The 26,298-nt window shown below is 49.3% G+C and overlaps 2 protein-coding genes across 5 annotated transcripts in view; both read right to left on the bottom strand.

Moving 5' to 3' along the window:
* Window positions 1–3,231: 3,231 nt before the first annotated feature.
* Window positions 3,232–17,055, bottom strand: TXLNA (taxilin alpha). Of its 3 annotated transcripts, none has more exons than XM_045858522.1 (11): window positions 16,919–17,055; window positions 16,175–16,433; window positions 15,264–15,605; window positions 13,737–13,828; window positions 10,807–10,977; window positions 8,985–9,179; window positions 7,025–7,144; window positions 6,703–6,777; window positions 6,022–6,114; window positions 5,547–5,642; window positions 3,232–4,867 (listed from the first exon to the last, which is right to left on the bottom strand). In XM_045858522.1, exons 2-11 carry the CDS (start codon window positions 16,350–16,352, stop codon window positions 4,541–4,543), a joined length of 1,689 nt encoding a protein of 562 aa, XP_045714478.1. In that variant the 5' UTR covers window positions 16,353–16,433; window positions 16,919–17,055; the 3' UTR covers window positions 3,232–4,540. The 3 variants fall into 3 exon arrangements, with proteins under 3 accessions (XP_045714478.1, XP_045714479.1, XP_045714477.1); XM_045858523.1 differs by having other exon boundaries at window positions 16,175–16,384; XM_045858521.1 differs by lacking the exon at window positions 16,919–17,055 and having other exon boundaries at window positions 16,175–16,677.
* A 3,589-nt stretch (window positions 17,056–20,644) lies between these two features.
* Window positions 20,645–26,298, bottom strand: part of KPNA6 (karyopherin subunit alpha 6) — a 43,001-nt gene continuing 37,347 nt past the window's right edge. For both annotated transcript variants that reach the window (XM_045858611.1, XM_045858610.1), the window contains exon 14: window positions 20,645–25,884. In XM_045858611.1, the coding sequence (XP_045714567.1) occupies window positions 25,697–25,884 (188 nt within the window). In that variant the 3' untranslated portion in view covers window positions 20,645–25,696. The remainder of the gene's footprint in view (window positions 25,885–26,298) is intronic.

Here is a 26,298-nt window from a genome sequence, read left to right as displayed (position 1 = left end):
CTGTTCCAAAAGTGGGGACGTTAACCCTGGACTTTTTCAGTGAGCAGGGACCTGAGGGAGGGGCCTGCCTAGGCAGGGAGGACACTCGGAAGCCGCTGCCCTCCCCTACCAGAACTGCTAGAAAGTGGCACCAGGGCTCCTCTAGGAGAGTGGCAGAGGGTCCGGGAGCACCTTTAAGGTAAAGAGACTTTCGGAGCTGCTTTGTTCCGAGCTCCAGGCCTGTGGAGGCCTCCGCTGACTGCCTCCCAAGGACCTCTGGAAACAATGTGGCCAGCACAGGAAAATCAGTGCATTAGGACCCTGACTGGAAGGGGCATAGGTTCTGTGGGGACTGTCACAGCCAGTGCGGACACGTCTGCCTGTGGAGGCCTGGAAGGAAGGACACTTTTGTCTGTCATTTGTTGGCCATTCACATATGGTTCTTTGTGCCAGCCCAGCCCAGCCCTTAGAGAGAGCGAAAGGTGCTGAGTGAGGCATCCAGGATGTCTGCCACACAGGGGCCTCAACGTTTACGCCTAGGCTTGGGGTGGGTGAACAGGGGTGTACAAGAAACCAGTTCATTAAACAAACAAACAGATTTGAGAGCGAGAGAATTTGTTGTTCCATTTGTTTATGCACTCATTGGTTGCTGCTTCTGTGTGCCCTGGCCAGGGACCCAAAGCTATAACCAACTGACCTACCCGGCCTGGGCAAGAAACCAGTTTGTTCTTAAGAACCGCGTGCAGAATGTGGTCCTGTCAAGGAATGCCCCAAATCAAAGGAACTTGGAGGTCCCTGGTCCCAGGGCCAGAAGATGCTGCCCCAGAGAGTAGTGATGTCCACTCACCTTAATTCGGACCTCAGCCGGCGTATGCCTAGATTTCTGCTGTCCTTGCTTTCTGCCTTCCTCCTGGACCCTACCTGTCCCCCTGCCCTCTGGATCTAGCCCATATTTCCTCACCTGGCACATAGGCTCTAGGTGATTTATCTGGCCACTGCCTCATCACCTCCACCACGCTCCAGTGCACCTGTATTACTAGGTGCACCAGTTACTAACTAAAGGAAGTTATCCCACTTCCACCTGCCCTTTGGGCCACAGGCCCTTCCACGTATCCACACCTATTCCCTTGCTGAAAGGTACAGGGACCCCTCCTCTGCTCCCACCATCCTTTCTACATCTCAAAGCTCCTTTTCCCTCACGAACCTGTGATCCCTCAGGGGGCAGGGACAAGTTTTGACTGAGTAAAAAATCACCTCTGGTGCTCCTACATACGTGAGCAACGTGCCAACTTTGCTGAGGGCTCCACTCAGGCGGCTCCAGGGAACCCTAGACTACAGGGAGGGAGGGCAGGTCGGCAGATGTGGCACAGCCAGAGGCCTGGCAGCAGGTCCAACAAATCAGTGATGACTGGATGGATCCAGAAGCACCAAATGACCACAAAAGTCAGGAGAGAAACAATAAGGCAACAGACTTTTTTATTTAATGTGGTTTAAAATACATCAAAATCAAATCCCTGGCTGTTGTGAATATGAGACAAAATGAGACAAAAAAAAAAAAAAAAAAAAAGCTGTTAGCACAGCTTCAAACAAATCTGGGAGGTCAGGTTGGGCCAGGAGGGAAGCAGTTATAGGGACAGATGGCAGCACCCCTCCCCCAGGCAGGTGCCTGGCTGTCCCCAGGGTGACCCTCTGTGCTGTGCATGGTGGGAGGGCTAGGCAGCAGCTGGAGAATCAGCTGGGTGGGCCTCAGCCCTTCCCGACAGACACCAGGGCAGCCCCACTGGCCTCTTGGTCAGTCCTCAGCAGGGCCACCATGATGGGGTGGAAGAGGGAACATAACCATCTTCACAGACATAACATTCTCTTACAGAAAAGTGCCTGAGCCTGGCCTGTGGTCCAAAAACCTCACAGAATACAAACACAAATTAAAAAAAAAAAAAAAAGTGCTGCGACCTCTCTCAGAATCCGGTGCACATGAAGCTCTCAGCCAACATGGTGCTCAATACAAATCACTCTCAGCAGAGCCAAGGGCTCTGGACCATGAGCCTCACCCGCTGTGGGTCCCTGGAGGAAAAGCTAGAAGTCTAAGAAACCAGTACAGCTCTTGGTCCTAAAACTGAGGTCATGTGCATGGGACCCACCCCAGTGAGGAAGGCACTGGCCTTCAGAGAGGCCACCTCCCCTGCATCTGGCCCAGGCTCCTGGCTGGCATGGGTAGCACCCAGGTACCTGGGCTGACTTTGGAAAGCAGAGCAAGCAGAGCAGCTGTAGTGATTAAGATTTGGTCAATGGCGTTAGAGGAATGGGGTCCCCACCTATGCCTGGCCAGGATGCCCAGAGCTGAGAGCAAAGGTGCTATCTGTCCTGCCCGGGGCCTATTATTTCTGACCTGGGAAGCCCAGGTGGGGCTGCCTTGCTCACTGTGGCTCCGCAAAGCCAGACTTGGTTTCAGAGGGCTGCTGTGCTGAGTTCTCACCCCACCACCCTGGGCTCCAACAGCCCCTGCCCCACTAACCCCCACAGGCTTTAAGAGGTAGCTGAAATAGGCAGGGAATCACGTGGGCCACCGCAGGCCTACCTGATCTTGAAAGGGGGCAGGAGGGAGCTTCTGCCTCTTCTGTAGCTCAGCAAACCCCATATGGGGCTGTGGCTCTTGTGCACCTCAGCCTGGCAGAGGCTGGGGGACGAAGCCTTACTGGAACAGGAAGAGGCATGGGCAGGGACCATTCTAGACACAGGCATTTCAGAGGGGAAGAAGACCTTAGGAAACACTTCTCTCTCCACAGGAGAGCAGTATCTTAGCCAGGGATGGTAAACAGGTCTCAGCACTTATACTGGCTGCTGAGCAAACCATCAGAAATGAGGAAATACCAGGAATGAGCGGGAAATACTCCACAGCAGGTTAGTGGCACTACTATGGGGGCAGAGAAGAAACGGTGTACCTTGCATTTGCTGTCTCTGGTCTAAGCCAGAACATGGTTTAGGAGTACTTAACACTCTTCATGAACCTACTTTATGAGGGATTTAAGGGCTGAAAGAGTGGGCTAGTTGTGGAAGGTGAAAGGGCCTGTATGAAAATGGAGGTGGGGTGTAGGACCCCGAACCCAACAGAGCCTTGCTTCCTGACCCAACACTATGCTGCTCCAGAAAAACTGCTCTATTCAGAGACTGGGTGATATCCAAGGCAAGTGTGCAACCAGCAGAACTTCCGGAGTACAGAGTAACATGGAAGGGGGGAGGATATGCGGGGGAGACGACTGGCACAAATATCTGCAGCCATTTTGTGGATTTCTGGGGTTCAGTCAATTGCTGAGTCTCATTCTTACCCATCAGTTGTCAGATGGGAGCTGGGGCTCCCACACAAGAAGTGGGGTGTCAAGGACACACCTCAGATCTTATTCCTTGGACAACAGAACCAGAGCAAACCTCAAGACCTGCACACTGGGGCAGGGGCAGGAAGCAGAAACAGACCCACAGAGCCAGCCGGGACAGCTGGTCCCTGGGGCTCAGCAACTGCTGCACGGAGCCAGCGGCGGTGGGAGCTGACGGTGGCCCCTCCAGGACTGAGACCCACACGGATGCTTGTGGTAAAACCATCAGAAGCCCTTTCCTTTCTCTTGCTACAGTTTGATTCCATCAGATGGGAAACCTAAGCACCAACATGACAGAGGTGCCAGGTGGGTGGGGAGGGTGGGGGTCACTAGAGGCCAGGAACCCAGGCACCACTGATAGAGCACTTCTCCCTCCGAAGGTCCTCAACACACACACTGTCACGTGCAACAGAAACAAAAACCAAAAACCTTCAGAAAGAATCCTTTGGGTGATCTCGTCAATCATTTGTGCAGGCTAGAGGCACCTGTGAATGATAAGGCTACTGAGAAGCATCATTGGCCTGGTCCTGACACTGCCACAGGGCAGGAGAAGAGGTGCCCAAGGGGCTCCCTACCAGCGCACCATCCCGCACAGAAACATTCTCCAGGTCGCTGTCCTGGGCAGGCAAGTGGTTTTATCACCAGCTCTGAGTGCCCCGCCAAGGCTCTGCCTGGGGACCCCCTCCAGGTTAAGAACAGCAAAGGAGCTTCCAGGGGAGCTAGGAGAGCCAGAGCTACCCAAGCCCTGCTAACGAGAGAAACACGGCCAAGGCCTGGGTGTGTCACTTGTTATGATCCCTGAAGGGCAGGGAGGGAGGGGTCTGAGCCTCAACTCAGGCAGGGAAATGTTCAAGTCACTTGTCCTGCCAGGTCATTGCGAAGGCAACTACAGATGACAGCTCCACTTTAAGACTCTTCAGCTCACAGAAGAGCCATGTGTTCATCTGTACACACCCCACCTCCAATGCAAGCCTATTTTACACTTACAGATATAAATGCATGAGGCCTTGCACGTGTCCTATGTATGTAAAACTGACCCACAAAATTCAAAACTGCAAAGTGTCAGATGCCAGTGAGGTCAGAGCGCCCTGGGCCTCAGCACTGAACTGCTTAGCAGTGGGAGCCTTGCACAGGACAGGCCTGGCTGGGTTGCTCACACCCTTCCCAGCATGCCCCCGGGGCCAGGCTCCCTAGGCGGTGGTGGAGGCGGGCTCCTGGGGCCCTGTTTGGCCTGATGCTTCTCTGCTTGGTGCTCCAGGGCAGCAAGGAGCTTCTGTGGCTCCTGGGGGGCTAGGTGCTTGGGCCCCCAACCCCTCGCCACCCTGCTCCTTGGAGGCAGTGGCAGCCTCTGGCCTTTGTTCAGGGCTGTTGTCGGTGAGGGGGCCCTGGCCGCCAGCACTCAGGTCCTGGACCCTCTTGTTCAGGTCATTGCGCTCTGTCTGCAGCGCCCGGCACAGCTTCTCCAGCCGCTGGATTTTCACCTGCAGGCCCTCCAGCTCTTTGTCCCGGAGTGTTTTCTAGGGAGAAAAGGGGGCCTGCCATCAACCCTCCACCTGACACTGCCACTTGGTAGAAAACATTCACACTTTAACAACGCTGGGAACAGACTGGAGTCCAAAGCTGGCTCCTTTCAAGTAAACAGCCCTGGTTTACACCAAGACCCAGCTGTTAGTTGAGGACAGTGTGGTGTAGGGGAGGGGAATGGCTTAGAGACAATATATTCCTCCATTTATCCACCAAATGATCTTGGCAAAGTATTTGGCTTTTGAGCCTACCTCTTTATCTGTTAAACTGGTCTACTAACACCAACCTTGCAGGTCTGCAGGGAAGGTTCAATAAAGGGCGTATTGAAGACATTCGGCAAGTCTGGCTGCAGTAGCTGCCCCAGCACTGAGCTACTCTCCTACATCTCAAGCCACAAAGCCAAGTGACCAGGGCCACCGCATACACACTACATGCATCATCAGCACCCCTCGTTTCCCCGGCTCCTTTATTCCCTTCTTCAGTTTATTTTTTGCTTCCACCATAGGCTTGTGACTGGCCTCACCTGGGGAAAGCTGGCCGCACCCTGGACCCGGACAAATGTACCTGGCCCCACCTCATGCTAGCTGCATCACTCACCTAGAACTACAGAAAACAGCCCAACACTCAGTGACCGCAACCCCCACCCCTGGCTGCAGGGTGCACACAGCTCACCTCTTCAGCCATCTCCAGCAGGGCCTTGTTGCTGCTCTCCCACCGGGACCGGTACATGGTTGTTTCTTTCTCCAGCTTCTTGATCTTCTTAGTCATCTGGGTTATGTGACAGACAGAGGAAATGGTCAGGGTGCAAGACTATCTGTATCTGTATCCCCAAGGTGGGGAATGGTCCCATGAGGGCAGGCAAGGCTTTACAGGACACAGTCAGTGCTTTCTGTGCCACCTTAGGACCTCTCAAGTTCAATGTCCACCGCTCCTAACAAGAAATAACAAGAGTCCCTCCTCCAGGAAAACCTGGAAGGTGCACATACCACCGACACTTCCTTGACAGGGGCCCAAGGCTGTGACCCCTCCTGAGCCCCTCCCTTGGCCCCAATCACACGGTGACTGTGAACAGCCCCCAGTGAGGTCCCCCATCCTGAAGGACACTGTCTGTGCCCCTGTAGCCACACCCAGCCTGGGCCAGTGTTACCTTTTCCATCTCCTGTTTGAATGTTGTGAACACCTCACTGCTTTTGGAAAGAGTGTTCTGGAACTCTTCAAACTTCTCCGTGTATAGGGCAAGCTGGGTAAGAAAGAAGCCCACAGGTAAGACCGACCTTCCCCTGTGGGCACTATCAACAGACTCAGGCCCACCCTTGGCCCTCTGACCCAACAGTTCTACTGAGACACCGTTTTCCTTTACAGAAGCCTAGAAAGGAGAATTTGGGGTGACATGTTTTGCCTCTATGTTTGTTTTCTTGTTTTGCTTTCTCTTTCTTTCTTTCCTTCCTTTTTTTCTTTTAAAAGAGTAAAGTTTTTATTTACTTTCTAAGAAAGGAGGGGGGCATGGTGTGGAGAGATGTACCAGCCTATGTTTGTTTTCAAATGTTTTTTTCTGGAATTAAGCATAATTTATAGAATTAAAAACCACCATCTGTCTCCACCTCCTCAAAAGCAGCACAACACTTTTGACTAGGAATGAAGTCCTTTGAGCTCACCCAGCCACCTGGTCACCAACGCACAGGTGCTGGGTGGGTCCAGAGGGAACAAAGATTCAGTAAGGTCACACAGCAATCAAGGCAGTCCTAGAATGAGGGTCCCGTTTTGCTCCCCCAGGATGGGGCCCAGTGAGGGGAACTTGGGGGCACAGGGTCAGGATACACAGTCTCACCTGCTGCTTTAGGTGGGTCTCCTGTTGCTTCATCAGCTCGCACATTCTCTGGGACTCCACTGCCTCTTTGAGGAGCTATTTCCGAGACAGGACATTAGACCCTGTCAGAAGCCTCAAGGGACTCTGTGGTGTGTGCGTGCATGCGTGCGTGTTGCCATACACATCAGAACCCACGGAGGCTTCCTGCTCTGACTGGTATCTGAGGAAGCAGTGCCCTGATCTGGCCAGGCAGCAACCTTTCCCATATAAACTTGACTATGAGCTAAGTCAGAACCCAGCCCACCTCTTCCAAGACCCCCCAGTCCCAGGGCCTGAGCCTCACAAAATCCTTCTCCCGCTGGTGCCTCTCCTCTGCCTCCTTCAGCATCTCCTGGGCCTGCTGGAGCTTGGCGTCCACCAGCTGCTGCTGCAGGTCCTTGTGTTTGAAGACTTTGTCGATATGCTGCAGGAAAGCATGGTGGGAGGGTCCACCTGTCAGGAGCTCCCTTTCTCAGGGAGGCCCAGCGGCTGCAGACGTCCCGCCCAGCCTTCCGTCTCAATCCGATGTGCTGGACTCCCGTGTGTACCGCAGGGTGTGGGCCCCAAGTCCCTGGAGAGTCTGCTTCCCAACCTCACTTTATTTCTCTTCCACTGAGTCAGTCCTGGGTGAGCACAGCGGTTTGTGGATGAAATCAGCTCCCAGGAAGCCAAGCAAAAAATATTTAAATTGCTAGTCCCAAGAAAGATCAATCCATCGGCTGACAACCCTCACTTTTGTAGCCTAACTCCCTTGAAAGTGGGAAAAAAGGGCAAAAACGACACCCTTGCTGACACAACAGCTCAGCTCCACTGGCAGAGCTCTGCTCTACCTATAGGCAAAGACCTGCTATCTCGGGCAATGGCTATCTGAACTACAGGAGCCCTGGGAACTGGGACAGGGCGAGAGAACAGAGAGCACAAAGGTGGTGGACTCGAGTGCTACTTCAAAGGTGAAAGCAACTGAAAAACGGGATGTGGGGATTTTATGTATGTTTTGAATCAGAAGGGAAGGTGGCTTGGACATGTGTCCAGTTTGGGACATGATGAATTTCAGTAGCCTGTGATCTGAAGTCCAGAGGCTCAGAAGGGGCAGGACGGCAGGGCCTGATTCTGACTGGGCGTGGGGGTGTAAATGAGGAGCACAGTGCCTGGGCTGCCATATGTCTACCTCTGCAGGCAGGCCCAAGTCTTACTGTTTGCCTTGGGGTGAAGTGAGGGTGGGGAGTGGCAGGAGAGGAAGGGAGTCCTCAGGTTCTTGAAGTAGGTGCCTCTCTACGTGGTGGCTCAGGAAACCTCCACGTCTCTCAGTGCTAAGGGACAAGAACCAGACCAACTCCTCTCAAACCAAATGTATCACAAGCAGCCTTGTTCCCAGAGCACAAAGTATAGGAAAAGACGGGGTGGGTCAGGGGACGCCCCTCCAGGCCCTGCACATAATGACTGCCACGCTGGACTGGGCGCACAAGAAGGCAGGGTCTTGCCTAACCCACTTATCACTTATCTATCACCACACCCCCAGGGCCTAGGCAGCGGCCTGGTCTGGAGCTGTAAGGTAGCTGCCAGTTTCCCTTTTCATGACAAGGAAACAGAGGCCCAGAACAGACAAGTGACCGTCACGTGGGGACCAAAGAGAACGATTCAAGTGCCCTGAGAAGCAGCCAATGCCAGCCAAGGCAGTGACATCCTGCCCTTTCTGGGGACAGGGGCAGCAGAGCAGCAAGAGATCAAGAGGATGTAGCCTTTGGAGTTGATCACTGACCACAGGTCCTGCTCCTCTCCTGTGATTTCAAAATCTAAACAATTCCAAAAACTGAAATTGTCAAAAGTTGGCAGACAAACCTGACCTGTACCTCTGTACAGCTAATTATGATCAAGGTGCATGCACTCTGAAATTGCATAAACATTAATGTGTCTGATTTGGGGGTGCTGCCACAAGCAAGGCCTGGCTGGGGTTGTGCTGTGTGATACAGAGAACAGGAGCGTACTTCCATCCCAACACTAGAACAGTTCTAATTCTACGAGACACTTGGCCCTACCATTTAGGACAGACACTGTGGATCTGTATTCCTGTGGCTGCGGGCCACTCTCTTTTCCTGACCTCAATTCCTTGTCTACACAAGGATGTACAATACTGCTCCCCCGCAAGGAAGGAGGAGGAAGAGCAGGAGAATGGAAGGAAGCCTGGAGAGCGCTGTCCCAGCGCCCGCCACACACCTAGAACCTCCCCCACTCCCCTGGCTATGGCGGCTGTCCGCACACCTCACCTCCTCTCGCAGCTCATACTGTTCAATCAGCTTCTTGAGCCTCTCAGCCAGCTCCATGTTCTCCTGGCGCAGCTTGGAATTGCGCTCATTGTGCTGCTCCATCTGCAGCTGAATGTCATTCAGTGTCACCTGGAAGTGGGAGGTCACCTCCTTGCGTTTCTCCTCCTCCTCCCGGGCCCGCTGCACACCTTCTTCCTGAGAAGAGAATTCAGCCCTTGCTCCATCATCTATTACTCCCCAGCCACCAGCCTTATAAGGCTCCCCTGACTAGCCCAGAATGATCTCTGTCAATAGCCCTCCCTGCTCTCAAGTGAGGAGTAGCCAGGTCCCAAGATGTCATGCAATGGGGCTCCTAATGGACCCTTCTGTATCTCAGGTGATGTGCAGTGAGACACTCTCTCTCTAGAAAAATGCAGACAGACATACAACTGCCCTTCTAAAGAACTTTGGATCTCCTAAAGTCTGTTCTTCCAGACCTATTAAGTAGTCGCATTTTAACGCACTTTCATCTTTGACCCCCTCCACCCGCAACCAAGTAGGTAAGATTCAGTAATACCCAGGGTTGACGAGGCTGTGCAGAATAGGCACCCAGACACTGTTAGTGGGAAGGCAACCTGGGGCAATCTATTAAAATTTGTACACTCTTTGACCCAGACACTTTACTGCTGAGATTTATCCTATAGCTAAAATCTATATAATTAGCCAGGCACATATGTAACAAGAACTTTCACTGTAGCTCTCCATATTTAATACAGAAAATGAAAACAACCTAAAATACCTAAACTAGGACACTTAAGAAATATAATATATCCATACAACAGTGTTGTTAAAAAGAATGGGCCAGCCCTATAAAAAATGACACGGGAAGAGAAGGCATTGTGTCAAGTGAGGACACAGCAGAGAACGTGGAACAATACATGCACAATATTCTCATTTTAAAAACTATGTAAGATTTTATTTGTAGACAGGAAAGTGAAAAGGTTGCACTTCAACTTATACATTAGTAGGTTTACATCCCAGTGCTTTCTGCTGGGCACTGGGGTTCGGGACGGTGGGTGGCTATTATTTTGATTTGTTATGCTTCTGTCACCTTTGAACCCCTTACATCAAATTTGTATTAAAATTGTAACGTTTTAAAAGACAAGGAAAGCAAGCTGCAGAACACCATATATTACTGATCCAAATTGTATGAGAAATATATAAAAGGATATATGCACGTAAATGACCTGGAGGTCATGACAGTAACCAGGCTTTAACCAGAGTGACCCCACCCTAGAACAGGTTGAGGGACCCACACTCCTGACTGGCCAACTTTGGAAGAAGAGCTGTGGGCTGGCGCTGGACCCCAGCTTACCTGGGGACTGTGATGGAACGGAAAACTCCTGAGGGCCTGCACTTTGGGTTCTCTTTGCTCCTTAGCGCCCCCCTTTTTAAGGTTTTATTTATTTATTTATTTTCAGAGAGAGGGGAAGGGAGGGAGAAGAGTGGGAGAAAAACATCGCTCTGTTGCCGCTTGCAAGTCCCCAACTGAGGACCCAGCTCTCGACCCAGACATGTGCCCTGACCAGGGACCGAACTAGCAATCTTTTGGTTCGCAGTCCAGCACTTAATCCACTGAGCCACACCAGCCAGATCTGCTCCTTAACCTTTATCTTGCCTAATACAAGTACACGTCAAATGGTTAAGTAGTTCTTGCTAAGGTAGGGCATTACTAGGGAAACCTATTTCTACACTGAAAGCCTATGCTAGTTTTTAAGAGGAAAGCCACCAAAGATAAGTGGAAATCAAGGTAACCAGCTGACATGGGGCCCAGGCAGCCTACCTTGAGGGAACGGTTGTGGCGCTGCAACTCCCGGCACAGGCTTTCGAGCTTGCTACGGGCCAGGATGGCCTTGCTGTGCTCGCCGCGCAGGTGGTCCTTCTCCTGTACCAGCTGGCTCTGCTTCTTTTGCAGGAGCTTCATCTGTTTCTGGGAGTTCCGGTGCTCCTCCAGCTGGGGACAGGAGGACAGGTAAGTAAGTGCCCGGTGAGGCTCTCCCCATGGCGATCCAGGGTCTCCTGAGCTGACCTGACCGTCTCCCCTGACTCCAGAGGTGCTCCATATGCTCCTCACAATAACCAAAGGGCCCCTTACCTCAAGGGTACAGAGATGGACACTGAGACAAGGCCAGCAGACCCCGTTTTCCTCTCAGCCCTGACCCCAGGGACAAAGCTCTCAGACCATTACATACCCCAACTCTGGAGACACTCAGGCCCTCGGATGAGACCATGTGCTACCCGTGTTCAACAGACCCCAAGACTTTTAGCACTGGTGCACCATTTCTTTCCTCAACACGATTCCTATTATCATCTCGGCCTTTTCACTCATTATCAACAGACAATCTGTCTGACTCCCTGGCCTCACAGTCCTTAACCTCCCCTTAGCCTCATCCTCTCCCAGCTTAGCTCCATCTCCCGTGAGCCTGTTCGCGCTGTACAGTAGACAGAATGCGGCTCAAATGTACAATTACAGCTGCCTAGTGGCCACATTAAAAAAAGTAAAAAGTGAAATTAACTTTAATATCTAAATATTATAATTTCAAGTTATAATCAATGTAAAAAATTTTGATATATTTTACAGCCTTCCTTTTCCTTAGGTCTGTTAAACCCGATGAGTATTTAACGCTGACAGCACATCTGGGAATGCGGACCAGCCACATTCCGGTCGGCCACTGCCTCAGCTCCCAGAACCATACTCACCTCCGGGATCTCACCCCAAGCCAGCACTGCCCCTATCTTCCCAGCCCATCCGCTCTGATCACTATCTGTGGTCCCAGAAGATCTACTGCCCTAATGGACCTTTAATCCACTGACCCAACCAACCTTTCACTTGCCTTTATTTTCATTTTCTTTAAAGATTTATTTTTCAGAAAGGGGTGGATGGGGGGGGGCAAGAAAGAGAGGGAGAAAAACATCGATGGGTTGCCTCTTACAAGCCCTGAACCAGAGACCTGGCCCACAACCCAGGCACGTTCCCGGACCAGAAATCGAACTGGTGACCTTTCGCTTTGCAGGAAGATGCCCAACCCACTGAGCCATGCTGGCCAGGCCCTTCCACTTTCCTTTAAATAATCACCTACCTTCTCACCCAGCTTAGATTCCTTAAGCCCTCAATTCTTTCGTCCCTCTTCTCCAGAAAAATCCCAAACCTAGCATATCAACTTCCTGCTTACCCGCCACTGAAGCTTACCCTGCTTACCCTGAAGCAGCACTTGCTTAAAGAATCTCACTTTAGCCCTGGCTGGCGTAGCTCAGTGGATTGAGCGCGGGCTGGGAACCAAAGTGTCCCAGGTTCAATTCCCAGCCAGGGTACATTCCTGGGTTGCAGGCCATAACCCCCAGCAACCGCACATTGATGTTTCTCTCTCTCTCTCTCTATCTCCCTCCCTTCCCTCTCTATAAATAAATAAAATAAATAAAATTAAAAAAAAAAAAAAAAAAGAATCTCACTTTAAAATTCACGCCCACCACTGCCCCTGGTTTGCCTAGTAGCTCTACTACATTTCTCATATTATTCACATTCTTATAGACAACTATTTCATCCTTCTCTTCAAATCTCCCCAGCCCCGGCTAAAACGATCATTTCCATCCCCCCTGAGGATACAGAAGCAATCAGAGGAGCAGGCGCACAAGCTCCATACCTGCCAGCCCACCTACACCTGTCCTCTTGTCACGAGGACCCTGCCCTGCCTTTCACCACAGCAAACCCCTTTCCTGGTGCAACGGACCCCATCTCCTCTAGAACATCATTCTAGCAACTCACTTCCTCCTCTTCTGCCACCATTGATCTTTCCGTGGCTGGATCATTCTGAAATAGTGGTATCTTTTTCATATCCTTTGCTTTATTTAAGCATCATAATAACCCATCAGGCAGGTATGACTCCCCCCATTTTATAGATGAGAAAAGTTCCTTACAGGAGAATTCCAGCTAATAAATGTGAATGGAATGACAGAAATTAAAATTAAGTAGTAATTAGGCAATAACCTTCAGTGGATGAATCTGTTAATTCAAACTCTGATGGGGAACGACTACACTGTTTTTCCAGTGATCCACCCACAAAGAACTCTTATCAAAAAACTTGAACCTGATTTGGATCAAGCTTCTAGAGCTAACTTCCTCTTTAAGGAGGTAAACGGACAAGTGAAATGCCACCACAAAGCAAGAAAGGAGGGTACTCTACAGGACAAATGATCTGCCGTAAGTCAATGTTGTAGGAAAAAGAGCAGGGCAGTAAGATGAAAACTGCTTTGGAGTAAAGAGAGAAAAAAATGTCGTAACAACCCAATGTAATACATGGACCTCCTTTGGACCCTGACTTGGTCAAACTTGACTTTTTTAAACTGGGGAAGTTTAACTATAGATTGGGTGTTAAGAGAATATTACATGATTAATTTTATTAAGTGTGATGATGGCACCAGGCATTTCCATATTTGGAGGAGAGGCATACTGAAGAACACAGGGGAGGGGTGACATGGTATCTGGGACTCAGGCAAGCAGCTAGGTCTCTACCAATGGAATATGAAATTTCTCCTCTTACTGTCAGCCTGTAAGAGGCTGGCTGGGACTTGACCCTTGAGTTAGATGAGGAAAAGGCTCAAAGCAGTTGAATGGAAATCAAGCCACCCACCTGCCCTTGTACCCTCAACCCCATGCTGGGTGGTGTGCTGACTTCCCAAGGCAGAGATGGTGCAAGGAGAAGGGGGAGAACTGACCAGTTCAGCATACTTCTTGCACAGAGCTGCCAGCTTCTCCTCTGGGGTACTCAGCGTGTTCAACGTCTGCATCAGTAATGTAATCTCCTTTCCTGCAAAGTACAGGAAGCAAAGGCATGTACCACATACCCCCTTCTCTGGGAGTGCCTTCCAGGCCTGGGCCCATATTCTTCTACCTTGAGACAGTCCTCTCCTATCAATAGTTTATATTTGCTTGTTGAACTGGCTGCCTTCCCTGCTGGTCTGTGTGCTCCCTGAGGGCTGAGACCAACTTAATTCTGCCTATCACTGTAGCCCGCTGCTGCCCCTAGTGCCCATCACAGAGGACATGCTCAACAAGCACATTAAATGAATGACTGAATCTCTGTGGAATTTCCCTGGTGAGCACCAGAAATGGGAGGGGGGGGAACTCTGCCTGCTCTGCCAACAGGTTTACTAAGTGTCCCACCTGTGAATTCACCATTACTGTTCAATGCAAGGAAGGTCCTTCAGTAAGAGGAAGAGTGCAATTTTTGCATTTAAAAGGAGAATGCACTCTCCTTTAGAATTTATCAACAGAGGTAGCCAAACAGGGAACTTTCAAATGAACATACCTTCCAATATTTAACCCTAAAATTAGAAACAAACAAACAAAAAAACTTTCTTTAACTTAGGATGACAGGGGGTGGGTGAGCAGGCACTAAGGCATGGGTACGATACCACCTAACTTTGATTCTTTAATACGCACTGGCCCCCTACCTCCACCCTTACCCAAATGACTTCACCCACTGCCTGTGCCTGAGCCACATTCTTCCTTCCCCAGAGGGCCACATACATAGAGGGCCACATACATGGCGCAACACCAGGCTTCTGAAGTGGCAACCCTGGGAGGGAAGAGATCATCAGTGTGGAGACTGCAAATCACCGGCACATAGGCCAAATCCACCCCACAGATGGGTTTTGTTTGGCTCCTAGCACATCAGTTGCCAACTGTTAAAAATCTAGAAATTGCATGTAACTTTGGCTTTTCTAAAAAAAAATAAATAAATAAAAAGGAAGGCTGTTTAGCCTAAACCTGCAGTTTTGCATGCTATCGACTTGCTGGGACCAAGTGTCAGCCAACCCTTTGGATGACTCTCTTGGGTAGCCTGGCTTATCTGAGCTTTCAACCCTGGTCTAGTCCACTTCTCTTACCACAGAGAAGTGGCAACTAAGGACCAGGGAGGAGAAAGGCCTCGTCCAAGGTTGCACAGGTTAGAAATGGTGCTAGCTGGCGAAAGCTAGCTGCCAGGCCCCCTGCTTTCTGTTTTCTCAAGACAGCGGGTTGGATTTTGGTTCTCACTTGCTCCCAAGGCCAGAAGCCATTATGCAGTGAACATACACGTCTCTGTCCCTGGCCCCACGCCCTGGCTATGATTAAACCAGTGGGATACACTGCTCTGGGAAACAGGGTTTCCTGTGAATCCTAGCAGAGCAGGCCAGCCCAAGGAGTGTCAAGTCCAAACTCCCTCCCCTCATCCGCCTCGTAAGTAATGGCCCTCTGCTCACCCAGACCCTTGGCTTTCTTCTTCTCCTGTGACCTTCGGTGGTCTCGGTCTCCCACCTCATCGCTTGCCCGGATCTCGTTTGTGCCTGGCTCCCCCTTGGAGGTCTCCTTCTCACCATTGACCACTGGAGTCTCTGGCTCAGGCTCCCCATTCCTTGTGGCATAGGTCCGGGACTTCTCTGCATCTTCGAGTTCAGCAGGCTCACCCTGTGCGCCATCCTCACCTGGGCCACCCTGATTGTTGTCCACGCAGTATGTACTCAGGATATCTTCCAGCTGGCGGCTCAGCTCCTCAGAGACATCACGGAGGGCCCCAGACTGAGCAGTTTTGACTTGTGCTACTACTGCAGGAGAGGATGAGGGGCAGAGCGTGAAATAAGATGGTTATACCACTGGTAAAGATTTTTCAGGCCCCAACTTACTGGTTTGGTTTAAGTGTCACCTAACTTTGTAGAGCCTCAGTTTATTTACCCATAAAACGACATGACTATTTCCCACTACCACCCACGTTTGTTTTGAGTATACAAGAAACCAAGTAGGTAAAGCATCCACCACCTAGAGATGGCCTGTAGCAGGACCTCATTGCCTAGCCAACCCCCTTCTCCTCCCCAGGAAATAATTTCTTGATATTAAAAAGTTCCAGAAATGCCTCAAGTCTAAAGAGTAGTTACCCACTGTTGCACGAGGTGTTTCTAATCCGGACTTGCAGTTTGGTGTTAAATAATGGTGACTGCCACCCTATTTAATTCTGTCATCCCTAGGACACGGTGGGGATCTCACACTCAGCACTGTGGTCCCCTCAATTCTATATTTTCTTCTTTCTGGGTAAAAACGGCCCTCTAACTCCAGGAGCTAGACCGGTGCACCACAAACTCCTCCCCCTGGCCGCTGGAAAAGCAGAGCTGGCACACACCCTCGGTATTCCCCGGAGCCTGGCTGGTGGAACCTTCAGCTTCTGTCGCAGAGGCCGACTGGCTCGGCAGCCCCGGGCCTCCCCCTGTTCCTGCTTCCGCTTGCCCCGGATTGCTTTTTGGGTTGGAAGTGTTGCCTGATTGTTTGGCAGCCCCATTCTTTTTGTCTTGGTTCTTCATTGTGGTTTGCAATGTCAGGTGAGGAGCAGATCCTATAGAAACAAGCACTCTCGCTGTTTTCCAGACTTCGAAATTCCCAGCCTGGAAAAGAAATCCCGATATCGGATGCACAAAGCTTCTTAAAACAAACTGGCCGGCCTTCCCCGGAGGGAACCAAGGGTTCTCCCGGTCTCTGGCGGGTCAGGGGAGTCCGGTGTGCCCTGGCAGGTTTTCGGGGAGCTGCTTCACGAGCGGAGGAGGAAAGGCCTCCTTTTTCCTGCAGCCTCTTCCCGGCACAATGCGGCCCCCTCAGAATCCGCTAAGCTTGGGATTGGCTCGCGGCCGGTGACTGACGTGGCGGAACGCTCGCTTCCCGGTCCCTCCCCCGCCTCCCAGGTTCCACGTGGGCCCCCCCCACCTTCGCGCGCACAGCCACCTACGCTTCGCGCGTCCTCCCACCGCGGGCACCGCCCGCCCTCCGGCCGCCCGCGCATGCGCACAAACCTCAGCCCTGCCCCCCGGCTTGAGCCCTCGCTTAGAATCTGTGTGATTCTCCCTACTGGGCGAAAGCGCTGAGGAATACAGACCCACTGATAGCCTTGTCCCTCTAGTCTTCGGGGTACGGACCCCAGCACCGACGTCCTGACGGCTTCGCCCGCTCTGGTCTCGCACCGGAAACCCTGGGTAACCGCTGCCGGCAGAGCCGCCTGCTTCCCGCAGCCAATCAATTGTCTGCGCTCGCGCGGGGCTTGACGGGAAAGATGAAGCGAAGCGGCCGCTGAAGCAGGCGAGTTGGAAAGGAGGGGAGGGGAAAGGACTACACGTCCCGCCACGCACCAGGGATGAACTCCAATTCCCAAAATGCAGTAGAAAGGGCTTTAGTTCCAGGAGCCGGATACTCTGGAGGTCCGGAAGGAGCCAGCCCTTCTGCACAGGCTTCCGCTTCGACTTCATTTCTATCGTTCTGAAACTGATTCAGCTCCGAAAGCCTTGCGCTTGGCTCTTCTCTCTTGCACACTTCCACTACCCTTCCTCTCTCTGTTGTGAACACGTATGGCCGTCTAGGAGCTGAGGACGAGGGACAGAATACTGGGCAGGGAAGCAGGAGACCTTTATTGCAGTCCTAACTTCGTTACTCATTTGCTCTGTGACTAGGCATTCTTTTCTCTCCCAGGGCCTCAATTGGGCCCCAGGGCTTCCGTATTCAAATAGAAGCTTTTAATAACAATAGCAGTTCTCTGAGTGCTGACGACGTGTTTTACCGTTAGGTATTAGCTTCACTCTCAGAACTACTCATCAAGATAAGTACTACTTGTTATTCCTATTTTACAGGTGAGGACGGTAAGCAAATGTTAAATAACTTTTCCAAGGTCACATCGCTATTGAGTGGTTAGAGCAGGAAGTCCGAACTCCTGCGCATCCTGCCTCCCACTTAGAAGGAATAACCCTCATGGCCCACTTACCCTGAGGAGGAGTTAACTAAAAACTTGTGAAAGTATATTTTCCCCCCTCTCCATTACTAGCACGAGTCCCTCTTAGGAAGGGGTTGAGGGGACCCAAGAACTTTAGCCTCAGCAGGCTCCTGAGCCTTTTCTCGGACTGACCCACCCTCCTTTTGCACAGGGGATAAAAGTGGAAAAAAAAAAAAAGTCAAACTTTTCTCCAAATGTGAGATAATTCTTTATCCGGTTGCATATAGATAATGGAATGAAAACCAACAATCCACATTCATAGAATTTAATGCGTACATGCCTGGCTTCGATTTCCTGCCAATCCTGCCCACCCCCTCTGCGGTATTTTTGCTCCAGATATACTTTTATTATTTCCAGGTTTTTGCAGTGGCTATTCAGCTTCCAAAATACTTTTCTGGCAAAAAACAATCTTTTGAAGCCCAGCCCAAAGATTACTTCAGCGTCTTCCAGTGCTCCGCATGCAGTCTGTCCTAGCTCCCAACGCATGGATATAGAGTTCTATTACAGCATTAAGCATTGAAATTATTTGGCAGCAAATCAATGAACATTACAAGATCTGTTGGCTAAATCCTCTGGGCCTAAAGCCTAGGATTTCTGGGGGCAGAGAATGTTTTAATTGTTGTGCAAATCAGCAGTGTTTTAGGGACCTTAGGATGTGAAATATTACTTCTGGACAACAGTATGGTGATTGCAGGGGTGGGTGGGTGGAGGTGGAAGGGGCTATGGGAGGATAAATAGTAATGGAAAAAGTACAACTAAATTTTTTTTAATTAAAAAAAAAAAGATATTGCCCTGGCTGGTGTAGCTCAGTGGATTGAGCGCGGGCTGTGAACCAAAGTGTGGCAGGTTTGATTCCCAGTCAGGGCACATGCCTGGGTTGCAGGCCGTGACACCCAGCAACTGCACATTGATGTTTCTCTCTTTTTCCCTCCCTTCCCTCTCTAAAAATAAATAAAATCTTTAAAAAAAGATGTTAAAATGCAACAACAAATCTCTCAATAAGAAAAATAGAAAAAGTCCTGGCTGGTGTGACTCAGTGGATTGAGTGTGGGCCTGTAAAACAAAGGGTTGCTGGTTGGATTCCCAGTCTAGGGCACATGCCTGGGTTGCAGGCCAGGCCCCTGGTGGGGGGCACGTGAGAGGCAACCACACATTGATGTTTCTCTCCTCTTTCTCCTTCCCTTCTCCTCCCTAAAAATAAATAAAACCTTTAAAAAAAAAAGATGTTGTGTTTTTTTCCCAGTGAGGGACTCCTGGGTAATGGTCTTTCCCTTCCTTTAGGCAGCACAAGTTCACGTTTACCAGGTAACACTGAGAGGTGAGATGGTATAATAACATAATGGTGAAAATCAAGCCCAGAAGTTTTGAAATCCAGATCTCAAGAAACCAAAGCCTGATTATTTCTGGAAAAGCATGTTGGAAATCTGTTGAGGAATTAATATATAAATCAGGTCTTGATGGATTTCCATAGGAAGAAGCTGTTCGATGCAGGTAAAGAACATAATAACCAAGAACAAAGTAAGAGGTGGAGTAATGTCATAAGGATCAACAGTGGCTTTCAGGGGCCAGCTGGGTAATGAGTGAAGTATGCAAGGAATAAAATTTTATAAACATGAGTTAAAAAGTTACTTGCTCCTTTGCTATCAAAGGAAATAGCAACAATATTAAAATCTGCCATGAGACCATTGGGAATGGTGGTGATTGTGGTCAAACAGAGCTCTTGCAGATTTTTAAGCAGAAGTTCAGGACTGGTATTGCCAGATATTTTTCAAGATAAGACATTTTTACTTTATATTTTATTTTAAATTGATTTTAGAGAGGGAGGAAAGGAAAAAGAGGAACATCAATTTGTTGTTCTACTTATTTATGCATCCATTGGTTGTTTCTAGTATGTGCCCTGACCAGGGATCGAAACTGCAACTTTGGCGATGCTCTAACCAACTGAGCTACCCAGCCTTTAATTTTTAAAATGTTGGCAACATATCAAACCTTAAACACACTATCAGCCAACCAAAATCCTTCTTTTGGGTTGAATCAACTTTTTGGCTGCTTTAAGAATGGATCTAAACCAAGTGTCACAGGTTCAATTCCCATTCAGGGTACATGCCTGGGTTGCAGGCCAAGACCCCTAGCAACCGCACATTGATGATTCTTTCTTTCTTTCTCCCTCCCTTCCCTCTCTGAAAATAAATAAAATTCTAAAAAAAAAAAAGGATGGATCTAAACCAAAGCAAGTACAAACTTCAGTTGACTGGTTCTTGAACAGTTTGGTTCCTGTCCAAGTTGTTCACAGGAAAGTGTCTCAGTTGTCTAACAAAACTTTGGGTGTCAATTCTCTACCTGACCACCCCTTCATGATTGATACCTGTATGACCAGTTTCAACAGGAAATTCAGTTTTCACACAAATCACTTTAACAGTTTTCTGGAGCAAATTAAGTTCAAGAACTCCTCAGTTCTCAAACTTAGTCTGTGAGCTGTATGACCTTTGTGGGCTCTCTAAACTGTAGTGACAAAATGCAGATCAGTGGTTGCTGGGGGTTGAGTGAGGGTTCCTAAGAGACATGCAGAAACTTTTAGAGGTGATGGATATGGTTCACTATCTCGATTGAGGTGATGGTTTCATGGGTACATATGTCAAAACCTACCAAAATGTACATTTTACTGTGCCATTTACTGTATGTGTTATATTTCAATAAAGCTGATTTTTAAAAAACATCTTTATAGTAGGAGTAGGCTGTTGCAATTCTTAATTCCACTGTTAGACCCAGAAGTTTAAATACCCTCTCCTCATTCACTTCAAAAAAATCCAGTCTAGGATCATCCCAAAGAAGACAAGTTAGAACTTTGCAACAGGTTTTTATTTTTGCTTTATATCTATTACAGTGTTTGAAACCTAAAGAAATACATTTCTCTTCAAATTTGGATGTGTATATAAATATCATTTGTCTGGACTCAGCGCACTCAATGCCACGGTTTCTTGGCCTCTGTCTGCTCTGAAATCAAGCTTTATCTGTCTACCCAGGGGTCCTGAGAATATAGAAAATAGCCAGAGTTTATAGTTCTTTGAAAACTAAAAGCAAATTGATCCAGAAAGAAAAGCCAGTGAGAAAAAGGGTTCAATTCACCTTCCTAGGGTCTGTAGCTAGTAACCCAAGCTGCTTTCGAGGGCCATCCGGTTCGTCTTGGGTGGCTGGGACTTCATAACCCCTTCACTTCTTTAGTGGTTCAATCAAAGGCAGTTCCCACAAAAGCTGGCTAAAGAGCCAATACCCAACCACAGGGCCTGAGGGTTCTCATAGAGGTGGATGGACTCTTTAAGCCGTCCCCTGAGTCTGAGGCTCCCAGCCTGTCTCAGGATCGGAGCTTTGATTTCCTTCAGGGCATAGCAAGATTTTCTGTCCTCAAACCCAGGGGCTGATAATCTGACCTACATAGGGGAGCAGGACTAGCATTTAGCAGAGGGGTTCAGGTATGTTCTAATGTGAACATCAGCAGCCAGGCTGGCCCAGAAATAGCGAGGGAGGCCCAAACTACACACTACACAAACCCCCCTGCGGTGTTCTGGGCCCAAAATTTAATGCTGCCTCTTCTCTCATACCCAGTTTTGGTTCTGCAAACAGCCCAGACCTGAGGCAAAATGCCCTCAGAGGAAAAAATAACAGCTTTAATTCAGACTTGGTTGGTACTGACCTCAAATTCTTCCCTTGCTATGGTCTTAATCTGGGGCTGGGGCTGGTGGCTGGACAACAGGATGACTGAATCATTTATGACAGCATTGGCCAAAGAGTAGCTAGTGCCCACAACATGGATCCCCACAGGGCCACATTCTCAGCTTGTTGGTCTAACAAAAGAACCCAAAAGGTAAGAGAAAAATTACTGGACAAGATTGGAATAGAACCCTAAAATGGCTATGAAAAAACCTACTGTGAGTGATTTTGCAGTCTCACACTCACTCATTCCTAGGATAGTCCTATCTAGAAGATGTTGCTACTGGTTATGAGCATTTTCCTGTGGTTTAGTGTGCCAAGGAAGCAGGTGGTCATACACATTCCTGAGGCCCCCTGCCAGCCTGGTTTCCCTAAAGGTCCCTATAGTTTGTATAGGGACCTGGAGAATGTGACTCTCTGCTTCCAACTGAGAATCCAGAATCTGAGCCCATAAGATGAATCTACAGAATACCCAAGACGATGGACACCAAGCTGAGTGGGTCTCAGGGAGAAGAGATGTGGCCTGAACATCTACGCGCTGAGGCATTCAGAGAGGCATGTGTAGATGAGGAGGGAAGTATTGCCCGGCATTCGTCTTCCCTCCTAGTCTGCTAGAAATAGAATGTAGGGAAAAGGCAGGCAGACACGAGAAAATGGAAACCCATTTCACTCTGTAGACCGTTCTTCCTTTTAAGCTGGTTTGGCTTGAGAGAAATAGAAAGTCTATGCCTGAGAGCCTTCCTTTGCTCTTCCCTGACTCAGTACAGTAGCAGCTATAATCTGTGCAGTTCAGCTCCAAAAAACCCCCAAAAAACAAAAACCAAAAACCCAGGGGGGGGCGGCCCCTGGTAAGTAGCTTCCAAGGCAAAGAGAGTAGAAGGAACAAATCTAAGCGTTGTAGGTAATGGGGAACAAGGCCCTCTGGAAGCTGACGTCATCAATTCCTGTTCCTTGGGTCATTTGTCCCCAATGACCCACATAACCAGGCTGGCCAGCTAAGGGTGGAACCCACAACATGGTTCTAGCAGAAGGTATGGTCAACTTCAAGGCCGGGTAGCCACTGGGGATCACTCAGAACTGAAGGCAAGCTTCTAAGACCAGAGATCCTGTTAGTACTAGAAGACGAACTGGAGAGGGGAAGCCTAGAGGGGCTGGCAATAAAGAATAGCTGGCATTACTCAAAACAGGATCTGAATACTTTAGCTAAGAAAAAGGCTCCTTGTCCCCTTAATCCACACCTCCATCCCCACCAAAGATTTTAAAATGGACATACCAGCCATGTGACAAAGTACAAAGACTCCAAAACCATGTCTCATCAGGCTGTTCCCTACAGGAGGCTGGCAGCCCTCTATCCCTGCTACATCTGCTCGGAAATCTACCAGAAAGCCTCTGACCTCAGCTAGGCCAGGGTCTGGAGTCCGACGGGAGCTGCCCATGAAGAGTGGCTGTCAAGCCGTGGTTAAAGAAATACTATTTTGCTTTCCAAGATGGCCAAAGGAGAGGAGGAGACTCAAATGATGATGTCACTCCCTCTGTGGGCTGGAAGAACTTCATCTGTTGACGGAAAGGGGTTGGAGGAAGATTATGGGAAAACACGTTGAGGAAGACAGTAATGAAGGAAAGCTCCTAGAGGCCGCTTTTATCTGATGAGAAATCTGTCCTCATATTGTGCCCTGGGAGACTTCAGCCTTTTAAGTCCTTAAAGAAAACCGACTTTAAGCAGCAGCTTGAGGATCAAAAGTCTTCCATCTGGTACAGGGCCCAGAGCAAAAGGAAAAATAGATTTTGGGGAATAGTTGGGAAAAGCAGGATATGTATGTCTCACAGTAAGAATTTGGCCCCAATGCCAGGGACTTAACTATTGCTTGAGATGTACAAAGTAGATCCTAGTAAAGTGCTTTCCCCTTTGGACAAGGGTTGGGGTGGGGGGAGGGGGGAGTTTTCCCTTGAACTGTAGAACAGTTTTGTAATGGAGTCCGCAGGCCATGTGAAAAAGGTCCTGCCTCTTGCCTGCCTGGGAGACTGGAGGTTGACAGTCGTCGTTCCCAAGCCGAAGAGCAGCATCTGACTCACTAAGGTGGTCCAGCATTGGTGTGACTTCTCAGTGAAAAGCTTTGCCCAAACCACCTTTCTCAGAAAGTGGCTGTGGACTTGGATCTCACACTAGAAGGAGGGGCAAATTCAACACCAATGGCTGACAGTGAGCACCTGAACTTTAGATCTGTAAGTAGAGGGGCATGGATTTCACCTGAGACAGAGGAGGTGTGCAGAAACGGGAGCGAGAAGGGCACTGTTTTTGGGGAAGGGAAGAAACACCTTGAGCGGGGCACCTCTGCCTGACCGGAGCTGCACAGCAGGGGCAAGGCAGACTGTGCCTCCTCAGGGTTGGTCTATACGCAGCTGACAACTCTCTCCACCCCCACCCCCCAACAACTGGGCTTTACTCTCATATGTAATCCACCAAAGCACAGGCAGGCCACTGTGGCACTGCATTCACTTTACTCAAAGAGGAAAAAAAAGACATTAGGATTACAATTGTCAGAAGGAAGGGCAAAACCCAAACCAGGTACAAGGATCCCAAACAGGGAAGATAACAATAAATCACAAAAGACCTGAGGCTGCCACGTTTCTGTAATAGTAACAGAGGAACCATGTACATTAACTTATGTGAACAAGGGCCTTTGACACCAAATCTGAGAAGGCAGACTGCTTCTGGGTTTCCCGATGCAAGCGGGATGCTCAGCAATAAGGATTACAGTGGTAGACTTCACCATACCCTGGGTCATCCTTGCTTCCTTCAGGTGCTGGGACAATAAGACCAGGCTGACCTGCTGTGTAAAGGTTCCAGAGCTGAAGCTGGTCCCAGGTGGGGGCCCGGAACCCAAGCAGAGAAGAAAAAGATCAAGCTCAGGCCTCCTGAGTGAGGGAGCTTCCACATTTCCTTTTGGTCTTCCTCACAGTATCCTACTTATAGAAATTACAACAGTTCTTCCTCTCGAGACCAATTAAGATTGACCTACTTAATATACAGAATATAAAAAAATACAGAACTTTTTGACATTCTCTCCTTTAGAAGTAAAATATACATGATCCAACTATGGAAGAGGAAGAAGAGGAAGAAAGGCCAAAGGCAGGGATCCCTGGCTATCCCAATACAGGACACTCTCGCTCCAACCTCCTCTGCAACCGATGGGTCACCAGAGCAAGGACTTTCTCCTCGGGAGAAGGAAGGACTAGAGCCCCTTGTCTCATGCTTAGGAGGAAATACAGCTACCTCAGAGGCTCGTTCATCTCTGAGGGGAAGTTTCAAGTAAACAAATGAAGTTGGGTCGCACCATTGGAAGGTGGGTAGGAAACATGGGATCAGTAGCGACACATGGGAAGCCCTGTCTGAAAGGCCTGCGCCCCCCCCTCCACTCCCACGGGTGTACTTGCCCCAGGAGAGTGAGGGGATCTCCCAAACTAAAGAGGTCTGGGAAGGGGTTAGAGGGAAGAGAAGGAAGGGCCTTTGTCTCACAGTGACCTGCCCCCTCAGCCTCTAGTCCCAGACAATGCTGGCAGCTGGGATTCCTAAAACCAGGAACTCACGGTTCTTGGAAAGAGCAATCTTAATACAAGAAAAATGTGCAAAAGAAAAAAAATTAAATAACTCAATCCAAGCATACAAGATTAATATTCTGTCAGAGCAAGAACACTTTGTTTTGGATTTCTCCCCTCCCGTCCCACCCCCACTTCTGGAATATTCCACCTTCTCAAGTACCCAAGATAAGAGTTACACAGATCAGGGCAGAGAACTGGGAAGGATGAAGGAAGATAAAGGGAACAAAGTCACCACTAAAGAAAAAATAAAAATAAAAAAGGTGCAAAATTGATTACCTCAGTCCTCCTTTGTCTACCCCTGGGCTCCTGGGTTAAAGACATATGTGCAGCCAAAATATAGTGTGAGGAAGAAAAACCCAACACGTCCCCTTCTTGTCACAAAACCCAAATGTGAGCCTCAGATGGTTCTGTCTGTCCAGAGGGTGCTCCCTCCAGGGAAGGGGGTGGAGCAGGTCAAGAGCACAGTTTCCAGGGCAGCAGAGGTGTGTGGTGGCTGACGGTGGGGGCTGCTCCCCCCTCACCGGAGGGCTGCTCTTCCACTGGTTGGTGGTGCTTCCCATCCCATCCCCTCCCCGGAGGCAGACATTATAGCTGGAAGCCCTCCATGGGGGCCTCAGGCTGCTGGAAGATGAACTGCTGTTGTGTTTCATCCACTTGCGGAGCCAGGCTGCTATCGTCATCTTCTACACCAAAGTAGTGCTCAATGAGGTCGAAGGCCTTCTGGTAGATCTCCTGGTTCTCGTGGCTCTGGAGAAACTCAATTTTATCCAAGCCTGTGGTGTCAGAAGGAAGGAGGCAGAGTGAACTCGCACAAGTGCTTTTCTATGGCTCTGTGAAACATTTACCTGTTTTTCTTTCCCTGAGGTATGTTGCTGTTTATAAACACAAACATGATCAGATCTCTTTTTGCTGTGAAAGAGGAAAGCCAACATTTCCCTCCAAACTACCTGACCCCAAAGGAAAAAGACCAAAATGTCAGTTATAAATCAGAGGTTCAAGTCCTTATTCTGTGTTTAACTACCTGTGTGACCTGGGCAAATCATTAGCCTCTCTGAATCTCTCAAGAGATGAATGATAAGTACATTCTTCACTCTAATTGGAACTTGCTAGAAACTCAGCTAAAAACACACCTCCAGTGCCTGACTGTATTATCAGTTCTGGAGCTTTCCTTTTGCATCTGTATCATA

The sequence above is a fragment of the Phyllostomus hastatus genome, unplaced genomic scaffold (assembly GCF_019186645.2).
Source record: "Phyllostomus hastatus isolate PE091 unplaced genomic scaffold, TTU_PhHast_1.1 phas_scaffold_182, whole genome shotgun sequence".
Taxonomy (NCBI): domain Eukaryota; kingdom Metazoa; phylum Chordata; class Mammalia; order Chiroptera; family Phyllostomidae; genus Phyllostomus; species Phyllostomus hastatus.
The sequence above is the reverse complement of the archived record's forward strand: the minus strand, read 5'-3'. Positions and strand labels throughout refer to the sequence as shown.

Coding starts and splice junctions, on each gene's coding strand:
- TXLNA (XM_045858522.1), bottom strand. CDS start 16,352: ATGAAGAACCAAGACAAAAAGAATGGGGCTGCCAAACAATCAGGCAAC. Junction 15,606..16,174: donor GGCTCCGGGGAATACCGAGG/GTGTGTGCCAGC, acceptor CCTCTCCTGCAG/TAGTAGCACAAGTCAAAACT. Junction 6,115..6,702: donor AGACCCACCTAAAGCAGCAG/GTGAGACTGTGT, acceptor TTTCTTACCCAG/CTTGCCCTATACACGGAGAA.